This window comes from Dermacentor albipictus, chromosome 7 (assembly GCF_038994185.2).
Source record: "Dermacentor albipictus isolate Rhodes 1998 colony chromosome 7, USDA_Dalb.pri_finalv2, whole genome shotgun sequence".
Lineage (NCBI taxonomy): Eukaryota > Metazoa > Arthropoda > Arachnida > Ixodida > Ixodidae > Dermacentor > Dermacentor albipictus.
Window position 1 is genome coordinate 134,518,331 of NC_091827.1, and position 16,451 is coordinate 134,534,781.

At 42.8% G+C, this 16,451-nt stretch overlaps 1 protein-coding gene and 1 pseudogene across 1 annotated transcript; one reads left to right on the top strand and one right to left on the bottom strand.

Annotated features, from left to right (window-relative positions):
• The first annotated feature begins 6,116 nt into the window (after positions 1-6,116).
• Positions 6,117-7,110, top strand: LOC139047928 (BEN domain-containing protein 5-like). Its single transcript, XM_070522104.1, has 5 exons — positions 6,117-6,159; positions 6,393-6,538; positions 6,642-6,780; positions 6,864-6,938; positions 7,028-7,110. Exons 1-5 carry the CDS (start codon positions 6,117-6,119, stop codon positions 7,108-7,110), a joined length of 486 nt encoding a protein of 161 aa, XP_070378205.1.
• Positions 7,111-8,268: 1,158 nt separating this feature from the next.
• Positions 8,269-11,723, bottom strand: LOC135911516 (uncharacterized; annotated as a pseudogene).
• Between the last annotated feature and the right edge of the window lie 4,728 nt (positions 11,724-16,451).

The window sequence follows — 16,451 nt, forward strand, 5'->3', positions numbered from 1 at the left end:
GGCCTCTTTTCTTTCTTTTTGGAGCATTATACATTATTTACGAAGTTTTAAGGCTCCCCAACGACTAAGCTACGCACTCCACGTGGGAATCACTTGGTGGGAACGGCGAAACATGTTCGTTGTTTCGTATTGGAATATTTTATTTAACAGTAATTTACTTCCCGCTTCCCATTATATATATTTAAGAAAAATGAAGTCAATACATTAAATTTAGTAAAGTAGACGCAGCGCGACGTTTTTAGGTGTCGGCATGCGGCCGCAAGTACGAGCACGCGGCTAGTATCACATCCCGTGTCGAGTGCCTTCTAGGCGTACTATCCGCTGTACCTACGCGTGCGATCGTGTTCCGCTAGTTTTCGGTGCACGTGTCTTTCAGTTCGGAAAAGTTAACACAGATTTTCAGATGATAACCCACGCGAAAGTGCGTTATGAGGATGACCGGAAGCTGGCTGTTGTTAGCTATAATGCCATTGAAAACTTCAGTCCTCAGCATACAAAAGATTTCAAGTCCAAATTCTTCTATTCTGTGAAGTGGACGGATCCTGATGGGACGTCGGATTATTACCGGGCTCGAATTCTCGCCTTGGGAGGTGAGCTCATTATTTTAAAGCCTAGTGTACATTTCGCTTGTTTTCTCAAGTTTTCTCTCTTTGGCAGCAGTGGCGGCGGAGCCGACATATTTACTTACGTTGATTGTCCTACACACAGGTTTTGCCTGCCTCGAGCCGCAACGACGTCGACTGCCACTTGGGGACTTCACGGCTGCGTCTGCGCGCGATTGTTCCCGTTTTGCCACATCATACCGGTTGGGTGGCATACGCGCTTACAGCTGACGTAGCTTCCCGAGTGGAATCAGCGCCCCCTGACCTTCAACTGGCACTGCCCCTGGCTATAAAGGACCTGCATCGTCTACCTGACCGGCACTTTGGCAGCAGTGGCGGCGGAGCCGACATATTTACTTACGTTGATTGTCCTACACACAGGTTTGTGCGGAATCTTTTATGTTTCCTTTTCTTACTTACTCCGTCACTGCTGCCAAACGTGAAGTGTAAATGTCCGGTACTAGGGTGATGCCTGAACTAACCAGGTTCCTAAAAGATATTCGGCAAGAAATGCGTGACATGCGAAGCGCTATTGAAAAAGAACTCCGAAAGGAATTCAAAGATATCAAACATTCTATTGATTTCTTCAGCACCCAGTTTGACGCAGTGACGACACGGTGTGCTGCAATTGAAAAACAAAACGCTTCCTTAAAAAAGGAAAACACTGCTTTGACGGCCAAATGTCAGGAACTTGTAGGGCAAGTGTCTGGCCTTGAGGAGAGGGTGACGACCCAGGAACAATACTCAAGAAACAGAAACGTTGAAATTAAAGGTGTGCCATTCACTGAAAATGAAAATCTCTTTGCAGTAGTAGCGAAGCTCGGCAGCCTGGTCAATGAGCCTATCTGTGACGCAGACGTCGATGTTTGTCACCGTGTGCCGCGGAAAGACGGTGGCTGTCCGAATATTGTCGTTCAGTTTCGTTCGCGTTCAAAGCGTGATGGGCTCATTGAAAAGGCGTGAAAGAAGCGTATATCCGCCACTGAATTCGGTCAATCCGGTCATGCTTCTATTTTCGTGAATGAGCACCTGTGCCCAACACTAAAGAAGCTTCTTGGGCAAGTTGTTGCGCGAAAGAAAGACAAACAGTGGAAGTACGCGTGGACTCGGGATGGCAAAATTTTCGCGCGGAAAGCTGACACGTCACGGGTACTACGCATATCTGCAGTTCAAGACCTGGATAAAATGGAGTAAGCACTTGCTAGTGTGCATCGGACGTCATCCTTACTGCAACAGTTAAACATGGCTGAAAGACTGTTCACACCAATAAAATATTTTCTAAGAGAAGTAAGTGCACGTCCTTTTTACATTTAAACACGCAATCTGCACGCAATAAGGACGATGATCTCAACGCATTGCTGTCTTCTTTTGGTTTTTTATTTGACATTGTCATGCTGTGCGAAACATGGTATCGCAACGAAGAAGTGTTGCAAATATCAGACTATGTCTCTCATTATCTGAATCGCTGTAATAAAAAAGGCGGCGGTGTCCTGTTGCTAAGAAGGACTAACTTGCATTGCGAATTGTTGAAAGACTTTACTCAAATTACTGCTGACTTTGAAATTTTGACTGTTCTTCATGGCCGAAGCATTTTTTCTGTGGTATATCGCCCACCGGGAGGGAATGTGGTTAGTTTTCTTAAGTACATCGACAACCTGCTATCCTGGGTTAACGATAACGACTACACTTTAGATTTGGGTGGTGATATTAATATTAACATGTTACACGATAGCCCACTTCGCAGAGACACATTGCGGGTACTTGAATCAAATGCTTGCATTAATACAATTACTGCTCCTACTCGTGTTCAAGGTGACTGCCAAGTTTACTCGATGTTTTCATTACGAATTTTGACACACAAGACATTGAATCGGGAGTAATCACTGCTCACGTTAGTGACCACTTGCCTATCTTTCTACTTGTTAATTCACCTGTGTTGCCCTCACGTCTTTCTAAAGATCAACACTTCACATTTCAGGATATTAACCCATTCACACTTGAGAAATTTCGCAACGAAATATTGCGCATAAACTGGCAAGACGTGTATAACGAAAAAGACTGTGACAAAGCGTACGAGTTGTTTTTATCATTTTTTCAGAGCGCTTACAGAAAGTCGTTTAAACGCAAAACAAAAAAAGCCAGAAAAGCAAGGAAACCTTGGATTACTGACAGTACGTTGAAGTTGATCAAACAAAAAGATGCTCTTTTCAAGCAATTCCTAGCCACAAGGAATGCAACAGATTTAGCAGAGTTCAAAAAATTCCGGAATAAAGTTAATAGTACTCTAAGGGCAGCAAAAGCGCAATATTTCGAGAAATTATTTAATCAAGAAACGATAATGCGAACCGATATCACCTGGAAAAAACTAAACAGTTTACTTCGTGTAAACAATCAGCCAGAGAATGCAGAAGAGTTGGAAATAAAAAATCAGCCGACATCAGGCACGGCATTGGCTGACGCTTTAACAATCACTTTGTATCGCTGGTGAATAGTTCCTACGATCCTCGTTGCATAGAATACGTAAAACCAAAAGTCGTCGAAAGTGCATTCCTAAGCCCCACTAACACTCATGAAATCTACAGCACGTTTCTCAGTCTTCGAAATAGCAAAAGTTGCGATATCGATGATTTGCAGATTCGCCCAGCTAAGCATGTTCTAGACCTAATCTGTCCTGTCTTAGAGCACGTGTACAATCTTTCATTGGCGAATGGTATATTTCCTCGGCGCATGCAAATAGCGAAGGTAACAGCACTTTTCAAATCTGGCGACAGAAACGACCTCTCAAATTATAGGCCGATATCGATCCTGCCTATTTTTTCTAAATGTCTTGGGAAATTGATTAATACCAGAGTAACCTCTTTTTGTAAAAAGCACAATGTAATTACAGATTGCCAGTATGGGTTTAGAAAAGGTTGTTCAACAGAAATAGCTTTACTGATGCAAAAAGGGATAATTTTGCGAGGCTTTGAAGACAATTTACTTACTCTCGGTGTCTTTATTGATTTTTCGAAGGCTTTTGACACCCTTAACCACGACACTCTACTAACAAAACTTGACATTTATGGCTTTAGGGGAACTTTCCTGAACTTAATTAGAAGTTATTTGCAGTACAGGTATCAGACCGTTGTCGTAGGTAACAACTGTTCAAAAAATTTGCCTATATTCGCTGGAGTTCCAGAAGGAAGCATACTAGGACCACTACTGTTTAACCTGTATATAAATGACATAACTAATATCAATACCAACGCCCAATTTGTTATCTATGCCGACGACACTAGTTTGTTCATAACTTCTAAGGACGTCAAAGAATTGATATGTGTTGCTAATGATACACTAGCCCAAATAAACAAGTGGAGCTTATTCAACTCATTAACTATTAATACTACCAAAACAAAAGGCGTGCTTTTCCAGCCAAAAAACAAGAGGCACAGTATTGACGGACATCTAAAAATAGGCACTTCTTTCATAAACATAGTACCATCGGTTAAAAGCTTAGGTGTCATATTCCAAGAGAATATGCTGTGGAATGACCATGTCCACATTATTGCTAACAAACTTGCACGAGTTGTTGGAATACTAATAAGATTACGCTTTCTTTTACCACTAAGAGTGAAGCTCCTACTTTATAATTCTCTTTTCTTATCTCATGTTAACTATTGTCGCCTCGGATGGGGCAACACGACTAGCAGTAACATCAACATTCTATATTTATTGCAAAAGAAAGCCATCCGTGCAATTTCAAACTCTTCATTCGATGCGCATACTGATCCTTTTTTTTTTGTCAATTAGATATAGCGCCGATAAAATCGGTCTACAATACAATTTTGCTGAAACGCTTTTTACAGAAAGAAAAGGCAGCACTCATTTTCTTGCGCACTTGTCAAGGCTAACACTAAATACAAGCAGTTTCAGTACACGTCACAGAGAAACTTGGCATATTCCGCACTCAAGAACTAACTACGGGAATCAAATGCTACGCCATGAACTACCATCTCTACTTACCTCTTTTCATTAATCACCCTACTTATTATCATTTCAATTGGGTGGCCAAACTTGCCACTCATATTGGCATTCACGTGAATGCTTAGTGTTTTTCTTTGTGTTTTGTTCTGATGTATACGTATTCTAAGCTGTAATTGCACAGTGACCTATTTAGTTTTGTATTTCTGTGAATGTTACCCGTGAACGAAAAGGGATTCATAATGTCTGCATTTTGTTGTTTTCCTGTTCGTGTTTTTCGTAACTTTTATGACAATATTATTTCTGCACTCATGTCAATTTTTTCGCCGCAGTGCGAAGTAACTTTGTATAAGTAGTCGCATTTATCCCCATATTGTTTATATTTTTATTGTTCATCTTGTACTTGTGCACGCATTGCTACGTGATGCCAAAGAAACCAATAAGGGACACAGACCTAGTCAAGCCGATTTTATGGCTTTTTGTCTGTGCCCCTGCTATCTGTACGTTGTATGGATACAAAATAAAGTTCAAAGTTCAATAAAAAAAAATATTCAGTGTATGTTGTGTTCCGCGATGCGCATATGCCGATTGCTGCTGCTTCCCTGTGCGTGCGCTCGATCGCCCGGTATTGTACCATCACAAGTACTTTTGACCTGAAATTAGGGTAATAGATGTATTGCAACTTCTGTAATATTCGAATATGCTTAAGAAAAGTAGTTATGGAGAAATCTTTTATAACATACATGCAATTACGGTGGGTATCGGCTGCACAAATAACTATGAAAATGTTTCATGCTTTCTCTGAAACTACGCACAGTTGTATTTTCCCCCTGCTGTTTTCGCGCAGGTTTGCGTGCAGATTGAGCCTGGCGGCTTTAGCACAGATGCAGCTAGACTACTGAAAGTTTTGATTTGCCTCTTATACGAATAGAAAGCGTATTATTTAAGCATGCACAATATAAGCATCAGTGTGTCAACTGCTAAACGTGTTGCAACGTTTTATTTTTCCTATGCACTAGTAGCATATAGCCCCGTCGGACATGCGTAGCTCATAATGAAGTTATTTCCTCTCGATATATTCCAGAATCTGAGGAAGACTTTGAAATTGACAGCGAGAACAGACCGAGGCTTCGCTTTGAGCGAATGGCATATTCGCCAAACGACGAGTCGGAAGATGATGATGTTCCGCCAGAGGTATCTGTTTACTCAGTGCTGTGTCAATGCTTATGGATTGTATCTCTTAAAGTAGACTTGTAAGACATTTTCTGGTTTCATGTGCAGCGCCCTGCAAGAAAGCAACATCGGGGACCGAAGGATGAACTACTTCAAATTCTGAAAAAGAAAACGAGTGACCTGAGGCAACGAGAGGTGGAGGCCTCTTCGCAAAATCTAAAAAGGAAGAAAGTAGAAGATTTTGGTGACCCCCGTGTTAATCTCCGCGAGAAGGTGCAGCGGCTAGAAGACGTATTAGAAAAAAAAGAGCGAAAGATAGAAGAAGTTCTAGCCAAGAACAAAACCCTCGAGCAGGAGGCAAAGGACCTTAGGCAGCTAAATATGAGGCTGCAAGAGAAAATACTGATGATGCTCGACAACAAAGGTATGCAATTCAGCTTTCCATACTTTTGGGGCTTCGACATAGTGCTATTTAATATGTATGCACTATGTTTAGCTAGATTGTTTAAAATATGGTTTTATTTAAATTTATATATATTAACATTTTCCTAATGCTATTTAACATATAAAATTTTGAACAATGGGTGATGCCATGCTGTCTTGAAGTAACTGCATTCTGCTGTTTGTAATGAGCCATATCTCATGTTGATAATGCAGGCTACTGTGGGGCTCCACGCCATAAGAATTCATTTGATGATTCTGTCGTTGGGGAAACGCAAGCTAATGAAAGCTTAGAGAGAACCGAACAGTCCACGCCTCCACTGCCACCACCAGCCAGTTGTGCCAGGAAGGATAACAACATGGTAAGATACCGATCTAAAGGGCAACCTCTGCAGTTTTTTTTGTAATATTGCTATGTGCTTGTCATCGGTTAGATTTTTTTTGCAACACATTCCTCTCGTGCAGGTGGACATTGGCCGTGGTTTGGCAATTAATGCACAAGCGTGGAGCCACATCCAAGGCCACCAGAAGGATTCACTCTTTGTGAAAGATCTCCTGCTGGGCATTTGGCCAAAGGACCAGTTAAAAAACCACTCTTTACAAGGTGCATAACTGCACATTAAAGCTTATAGCATATTTAAATAGAAGTTGCAACGTTATGGTGAATAGTCCATTTCTGTCTTGCAGGTAAGCGGTGTCCTCGATACCCAGATCGGCCTGCAAAGACGCCGCTGACACCTTCGAAGGTGGAAGTGATGCGCGGTAAGTGGATAGTGTTACTGTCTTTATACTCATTAAAAAAATTTTTGTCGCTGCCAGCTAGTGAGACCTTGTGAATTTTTCTGTTTCAGACTGTTACAGACAAAGACTACGGCGGTGTCCCAGAACATCTTTTGCCTGCTGCACTGAAGCAGCTGAACCATTTTGTGGTTGAGAAGCTGGCAGACTTCGAGAGGCTGGCAAAACGGTAAAGTGCTGTTGGGCATGTTTGGCGACTAATTTCGAAAAGCTTCTAAATTTGTCTAGTTTGGGAACAACATGCAGCCCTAACCTTCAGATAGATCCATCTTTTAAGTGAATATAGTTTAGCAGCACGCAATTGCTAAAAAATGCGCAGCATCAGCTCCCTTACTTTTATTTATTTATTTACAGAGTACCTACATCGCCATAAAGGCATTACGTAGGGGGGAACAAAATACAACCAGTAATACAGAGAAGCTTTCGGACAGATATACTGACAAACATAATCACTGCAATAGCTGTTAAAGGCATACAAGTAACGTGAAACAAGCATGTTCCAAGATATATAACACATACAATTGTTTTACAAGAGCGCCGTCACAGCATTGAATAGAATAGTTCGTTATTTGACACATTTACTATATCATTTGATAAACTGTTCCATTGTCTAATTGTGTTGGGGAAAAAAGAGTAGTAAAAAGTGTTTGTTCGGCAGGTATAGGCTGAGATCTTTTTGTTGTTATCACAGCGAGTCGATATATAATCTGGTTCCAGGAGATAGTTATAGCGATTAATACCTGTTTGATTATTATATATTCGGTGCAATAGTTTAAGCCTTAACTTCTGCCTACGCATATGTAGTAGATCCCATCCTAAAGTGGCCTTCATTTCGGAAACGCTAGAGTAGGGGCTGTAATTATTGCAAACAAACCTTGCTGCTTGGTTCTGTAGTTTTTCCAGTCTATTAATGAGGTAATCTTGATAGGGATCCCATATTACACAAGCATAACCAAGTATTGTTCTAACATGTAAGATGTATAAAGTTTCTTTAACTTCGCGTGTTGCCTGTTTAAAATTTCTGCGAATAAAATGTAACATCCTGCTAGCTTTTGCTATGACAGTGTCAATCTGTTTATGCCAAGTGAGTGATTCGGTAAAATAGACTCCTAAATACTTATATTCCGACTGTATGTCGATAAGCGTGCCATTGATGTTATATCGGTGCTGAAATTTGGATAATTTTCTGGAAAAACTTACGCTACTGCACTTTTTTATATTCAAATTCATGTTCCATTTTTTACACCAGATCGCTACCTTATTTAAATCCGTTTGCAATGTATCTATGTCATCTTCAGTGGTAATTTCTCTGTAAATCACACAGTCATCAGCAAATAGTTTTATGGGTGATGTAATTAGTTCGACAATGTCATTTATGTAGATTAAAAATAGCAAGGGCCCCAGTACGCTTCCCTGAGGAACGCCCGAAGAAACAGCTATTGGTGAAGATGCAACGTTGTTCAGGACAACAGCCTGGGTTCTTCCGTTTAGGTAGTTTCGTATCCAATTTTGAACGTTTTCGTTTATGTTTAATGCAGCGAGCTTTACATCTAGGAGCTTATGGGACACAATATCAAAAGCTTTTTGAAAATCAATAAAGACCGCGTCTACCTGACAATTGTTATCAATGGTTTTAGATAAGAAGTGCTGGACTTCTATTAGTTGTGTGTTGCAGGAATAACCTTTTCGGAATCCGTGCTGAGAAGGTGTAAAGAAATCGTTTGAGTCAAGGAATGCAGATATGTTACTATATAAAATGTGTTCGAATATTTTGCAACATATTGACGTTAGTGAAATCGGCCTATAGTTTTCTCTGAGTTTTCTATCGCCCGATTTAAAAACGGGTGTCACGCTTGCCGTTTTCCAATCTTGGGGAATGAGGCTTGTTTCAAGGGAAAGCTTATAACTGATCGTTAAATACGGAGAAATTATGTCATGACACTCTTTCAGGACTACTGGGGATATTCCATCAGGTCCAATTGCTTTTGTGTCATCTAAATGCCGTAATAAAGCGTCGACGCCACTAACATCAAATCCAATGTCTGGCATCACATCGGTTTGATTGGCGTTGTTCAAAAGCGAAGTCTCCCCAGCAGGTAATAGCGAAAACACAGATTGAAAGTACTTGTTGAAGCATTCCGCCCTCTGATAGTCCGACGTCACGGTTTTGCCGTCAACAGTTAAAGATGGTATCGATATGTCTTCTTTTCGATTTTGTTTTACATATTTCCAAAAAGATTTTGGGTTTTCTCTCAAGTCCTTGTTTAATTTAACAAAGAAGTTATCTTTGGCCGCTTTAATTGTTGCTTTCAATAGCTCATTTATTTCTTGCAAGCGTTTCTGATTTGCCAGACTGGTGTCGGCAGAAAATGTTTTATACGTTTGTCTTGCTTTCCTTATAAGTTTACGTATTTCTACGTTAAACCAAGGTTTTTGATTTTTTCGTTGCCGCAGGTACCTGCATGGAACATGACTTTCGACTAGTTCAAGTGTTTTGTCCCGAAATGCTGACCACAAAGTTAACGGACAGCGTGCGTTTGACATATATTGGAAAGTAGGAAAGAAATTTTCAAGTTCGGTCCTGATAGCAGCATAGTCTCCTCTGTCGTAGCTGTACACTTTTCTTTCCGGAATTTGTGCCAGCCGTACTCGCTGTATGTTAAGCTCTATGACAACTGCCCTGTGGTCACTAATACCTGGGCAAACAGTAACTTTTGATATTATGTTCGGCTCATTGCAAAGTACTAAGTATAGAATTGCATTTTCTCGCGTAGGTTCCAGTACGTACTGCTGCAATGCACTTAATCCGAGCAGTTCTTCGAACTCTGTGTAAATACGGGACCTATTGCCAGCCACACACCCGGCATTCCAGTTGAAGTCTGGCTAATTGAAATCCCCCCCCCCCCCCTAGAAATACGCTATTAGGCAGAAGAGATAGCATCGCAGACAGCAATCCGAATGAGTCGCTGCTGCCGGGTGGGTGGCATAATGTCCTGTACACTACATTGTTTCCGTTAGGCAATTTCACAAGGCACCAGACAGACTCAGAATTGATTTCAAATAAAATTTTTGTACTTGACAATGCATTTGATATCAAAAAGAATACTCCCCCGCCATGTCCATGCCTATCTTTCCGATAGACAGTAAAACCAGGCGGAAAGATTTCGACACTAGGTATAGTCTTGTCTAACCATGATTCGGTGCCCATCACAATCTGAGGTTTAACAGTGGCTACTAAAGACATGAACTTATCGACTTTGTGCTTTATGCTGCGACAATTTACAAGCAGGACAGAGAGCCGTTCAGGCTGCGAGCAACGTGCTGAGTTATCTTCCGGAGGAACGGAATTCGGAATGCGTCATTTGCCTCTGTCCAGTCGGGCATGCGCCTGAAGTGGAACTGGCATCCGCATATCGCTATCCCAGACCAACGTTTGCCCATTGATGATCAATTTATCATAACTCAAGCGAGCACGATTTTTTTTGTTCTCTTTTTTTCTTTCGCATAATTCCAAAGCTGACGTCTTTTTTCTTGTACGGCTCGGCTGAAATCTTCAGAGATGCCGTACGAAGTTCCTTTTAGTCTGTAAGCGTTTTTAAAGATATTTTCTCTGGCCTTCCACCTTGAAAAGCATGCTACTATGGGCCGGTTTTTGCCTTCTCTGAAAACGCCTACGCGATGAGCCCGTTCAACCGAAATATCATCAAGTTTCATCACATCTTTGCATATTCCAGTTGTTAGTTTTTCAGACGCCTCCCATGTCTCGTTATGCTCCCTGTCAGGCAATCCGAAAAAGACCAGATTCTGTCTACGGCTTCTATTTTCCAAGTCGTCTAGTTTAGCCATAAATTTATCTTCCATTTTTTTCCACCCGAGCAATACGACTTTCTACATTGTTTGTCTTCTCTATTAAGCCCGTAACTTTGGATTCTAATTCACATTGTCTTGTTGTAATTTCCGTTAACTTCGCAAGCACAGTATCCTGGCCTGTTTTCATTTCTAAGAGAGTCCTTTCAATGTTTGTCATTTGGTCACGTTGAACTGCATTCATGGGTCCTGGATTTTGTTCTACATCCCCCGATAGGAGCAGTAAGATTTGGGAAAGCGTCAGGCAGCCGTCGTAGAGAGAGAATAGTAGAGCATCAACGAAGCACAGGCTGGCATGTTCAAGACACTCAATCATTTGTCGCTTGCTAATGGGGCACGACACTCTTAAAAGTATAACGTTGCTAGAGCGATAACACTTAGTTCCATTTAGGTAACTGACCTGGTGCGTGAAAAAGCGTGAGTTTGTGCCGAAAAAAGCGTCGTGCCCCAGTCGCTCTAGGCTTGGCTGGTCCTTTATATGGCCCGCGCGCAGCGGAACCGGAGAGGTTCCCCCATGCGCAGATTCCACTTCGGTGCGTCGGAGATCTTACATGATTTCCAGCAAATAATCTTGCGGACCGTGTAAGACATGAGCAGATCATTGCAGATCCATTGTAGCAGCATCTGGCCAAGGTTTGGTGAAGCCATATTCCACCGCGAAGTCGACGTTCGCCACGACAGCGAAGAATCCGAGCAGCACCTGGTACATGAAGAAGCGTGAGTTTGTGCCGAAAAGAGCGTCGTACCCCCTTTATAATTTCTTTATAATTAGTTATCATTAATGGAAGTGCTGCAGCAAGAAAGAGACAAATACATAAAATGTGAAATGACTGCTTATTGCACCACATCTCCACCTAGGCTCATAAGATTTGTTACCTCCATGTCGACTGTAGACTGAATTAACTGTAATGGTTCCAAACACTGTACGTCACCCAAGTGAGCAAGCCAAGCTAATTTTCAGTCTAAACCATTAATAGCAGCGCATGAACGTGAGTGTGCAGTGTGGTTGCTAGTGCCGGCTTTTTTCGTTCCAAAAGCTGTTCCAAAACACCAAAAGTCACTTCCAGCACTGCATTACAGCAACAGGAAACTTCTTCGAGTCCTTTTTGTGGCACATTTATGAGAATAATTTGCATAGTTTGTGTGAAAGTCTATGAGAATAGCATTTTTGCAACAAGCGCGCAGCCCTCTTGCTATAATTGGAATGCGCTTCTCGGCATAGCAAGACGAGTGAGCATCACGCATTCCACACAACTAAACTTTTATTAACTGCAATCCTCTCGAAGATAACCCACATTGTTCTGCATGCATGTGCTATTTACACTACCCCCAAAGTGCCGTTTTCCATTGCCACGCTATCATCTGTTACAGCTACAACACATATATATTCATAATGTACTGCGCGGGCAGCACTATCATTTTGCTGCAGGATGTGCACAAACTTGAAGCTTTCCTGCCCTTATGCATATTTCGACATTTTTCAGGGGAAAGGACAACCATGACCCTCAAGCAAGCCATGACTGAATGCAGCATGCTTCTGTAGTGGAAATTTATTTTAAAATATTTTCAATATTTTCACAATAGTCATTGTAATAGTGATCCATGTTCTGTTTTAGCAGTAATTTTTTATTTAACACATCTCTCATTAAGCATATCATAAGAAGCCAACAAACACTGACACCAAGGACAACATAGGGGAAATTAGATGTGCTTAATAAGTGAAATGAAGAAACGATAAATTAATGGAAATCAAAGTGAATGAAAGAACAACTTGCCGCAGATGGGAACCGAACCCACAACCTTCGCATGTTGTGGGTTCGGTTCCCACCTGCGGCAAGTTGTTCTTTCATCCACTTTGATTTCCATTAATTTATCGTTTCTCCATTTCACTTATTAAGCACGTCTAATTTCCCTTATGTTGTCCTTGGTGTCAGTGTTTGTTGGCTTCTTATGATATGACTAATAAAAATCGGGCCCCTCGGTCAACTCCCTCTCTTCTCGTTCTGTCATTAAGCAGGCATATCAGTTTTACCTAGTCATACTGATTCATAATCTCTTGTTTCAGTGCTAATTTATTTATTTACTGCTAAATACTTCTGACTTTAATGTTGAGCTTTAGGTCGGAGCAGCTGTTTATACCTTAATTGCTGAACGCGTTACCTACTTAACCTAGTCATTTTTTATTATGTTCCGCACAGTATCGCTTATGTTAATATTTTTAACGGCCCTGCTACGACAGCAAAGTTATTGCATGCTGACCAGTTTTCTGTTATTATCATTTCTGTGCTGATTTAGAAGATCGAGTTACATTTTAAAAAGAATTGTTGGTATGAAAGTATATTATACCAGGTATTTGTACTTGTCAAATAAATGAAGCCTTTTGGAACAGTCCTGTTGTCATTTTTATGCGTCCCTAATATAGTTCGTTTAGTTAGTAATATAGTTCACTATTTGTTCACTCTATGGTGCATGAGATTTCGTTCTGCAGTTCTGATAGTTGCCTTCTGAAGCAATCGAAAATGTATAAAGTTTAATTTAGGACAGTATGATTTATCATTTTATGCACACCACATGCAACAAAAAGGTTGCTGCTTTTGGTCATTCTCACTGCTGAAGCTGCAAGCTGTTGTGAACAGTGCAAACAATGCTACTTTTCCGCCACCTCCCTGTGTAATTAGCCTGTGCCAAGGCTGTGCTCCGCCAGCTGAGAGGTTAGATGTTGCAAGCTATTTCCTTCGAGGACTCTTAAGAAGAATTCCGCCAGGGTGTTGCGTGCAATTTCTAGTATCCTGCCATCGGGACCACTTCTATTCCTTCTGTAAATTGTCTTAATGAACAATGCCATACTTTTCACCTACTTGGTGCCCCATCACAATGTATTTAAGTGTAATTATTATAAGCAACAAGTACCTTTGTATGGTTTTTATTTCGTGCATGTGCACCTGGGTGTGCGTTACATGCTTGCCACCAGTTAGTTTCGATTGGATGACCATGTGTGTTTAACTGGTTAAAATGTAGGACACCAGTTTATGTCAACTGGTTGACCTGTTGCATACCATTTAGGTTCAATTGGATGACCAGTTGGCTCCAATTGGATAACCATGTGTGTTTACTGGTTAACCAGCTGGTTGACCAGTTGGGCACCAGTTAGCTTCAATTGGACGACCATACATGTTCAACTGGTTGACCATTTAGGCTCAATTGGATGGCATCTGTGTTCAACTGGTTAACCAATTGGGTACCAGTTAGCTTCAATTGGACAACCATATATGTTCAACTGGTTGACCAGTTAGGCACCATTTAGGCTCAATTGGATGGCATCTGTGTTCAACTGGTTAACCAATTGGGCACCATGTTGCTTCAACTGGATGACAAGTTGGGCACCAATTAGTTTCAATTGGATGACCAGTTAGCTTCAAAAGGTTTATCAACTGGTTTACCAATTGGATGTAATTGGTGCCCTCTAACTGGTGGCGAAATTCCAATTGGTTGTAAACCAATGGGACCCAATTGGTATTTCTCCAATTGGAAAGGTGTGCCCGAAAATGATGCCCGAAAATGATCTTCTATGCCCGAAAATGAGAAATTGACGCATATTTTGAAGGGCATCGCCGATGACATTTTTCAAATGTTGATCGCCAAGAGTCCGCGCACCGTACCAGAGCTCATAAACTTGTGCCAAAGCTACGACGAGTTGAGAAGGCAGCGCGATTTGATCAGGTGCCCCTCAGCGGCTGACGAGGCCCTCTCTTCCATCACCGTCCTCCCTGATCGCTCCCCCCTGCTCACACAAATCCAAGCTTTCGTGCGGGAGGAAATTGGACGTCAGCTCTCTCTAATGCCCTTCGCTGAGCTACAGCAGCCGCTGCCGTCACAGCCTCCTACACAGCTCGCCCCTACGCTCCGGCGGGTTATTGAAGAGCAAGTTGCTGAGGCTCTACCTATGCAGCATCAGCTGTACCCTGGCGCCGCGCCACCTACTTACGCATCCGTCACCGCGCAGCCTCCTCGTCATCCACTCGTTGCGCTACATCCACGGCCGCTACCACCCGTTCGTCATCCCGTTCATCGACCTACTCCTGCGTTTGCCAATCCTTGGCGCACACAAGACAACAGGCCCATATGTTATGCCTGCGGTATTCCCGGCCATGTTGCACGACTCTGCCGCCGCCGCATGCTGCACTCTGATGGGTTGGTGCAGTCGCCTCCCTACGCCGACGTGCAACCTTTTCAAGACACTTTAGTCGGCAGTCGAACAGGCCACCAGCCGAGCGCCCGGTCCTTACACGTCGTTCGCCTTCCCCGCGTCGCCGCTCGTTATCCCTCTTGCGTCGGCGCCATTCACCCACGCAAGAGGAAAACTAAGCGCCGCAGTTCAGGAGGCAAGAACTGCATCGCCACCGATCTGTACAAGTCCTCCATTGTCGCCTTCGAATGTAGTCGACCTTACTGTGGACGGCCTCCCCACCGTTGCGCTAATTGATACTGGAGCAGCCGTGTCTGTCCTAAACGAACGCCTCTCTCGCGCCTTACGAAAAGTTACGACGCCACTTTCTGGGTTTTCTGTTCGCATTAGGCAGTGCAGCCTTCAGCAGCATGCACAGCTAGAGTTGTTATTCAGGGAGTTCTTTATATTCTGGAGTTTCTGGTTCTGCAGTCCTGCTCTCACGACGTAATGCTTGGGTGGGACTTTCTTTCGCGAACTAACGCCGTCATCAAGTGTGCACGTGCTGAAGTCGAATTATCGCCTCTGTGTGACCTACCCCTCGTCGGCGCCACATCTTTTCCCGCTAAGCTAGTCCTTCGGGAAGACATCGCCATACCACCGTACTCGTCTGCCATTGTTCCCGCCTTCTGTGGCGCTGTTTCTGAAGGCGCTGTCCTCTTCACTCCTTCGGTACTCTTCATGACCCGCAAAGACGTTCCCCTCCTTTTCGCCACGCTTGACATTTCAGTCGGTTTCAGCGCCATCGTTGTCTGCAATCCGCTTCCTACAGCCCTGACGGCTCTTTGCGGTCTTGATGACATATTTATAGCCGACGTGCCGGATGCTTCGCATACAGAGCTCACTGACTTCTGTGCACTTTCCACTTCTGCTCCGCCATCACCTGACTTATTCACACCTTTTATTGCCGATGACCTTACTTCCGAGCAGCGCTCCCAGCTTCTTCACCTGCTTGCTCAGTTCCGTTCCTCTTTTGATGTCACTCAGCCTACTCTGGGTCGCCCGTCAACCGTCAGCCACCACATCGACACTGGCTCCAACGCGCCATTGCCGCAGCGCCCGTACCGCATATCCGCCAAGGAACGTCAGGTGATCAGTGAGCACGTGGACGACATGCACCCATTACATAAGAATAATCCCCACAGTTTGTCAAGTGATTGAGATATTGTTACCCAGTACCTTCAACAAAGATGTTATGGGAAACAGTGCAAGGAACTAGCATACTTACACTAATTGCAGGTATTTGGCGGAGTTTTATGGGAGACAAGATAGCCACCCAATTTTCCTCTAATGCATGTGAGCTTTGTCATCTTCATGGTGTAATGTAATCTTTTCAGGTAGCGGATAAAGAATGTGTGGCAACATGAAATGGCCTTTGATGACAC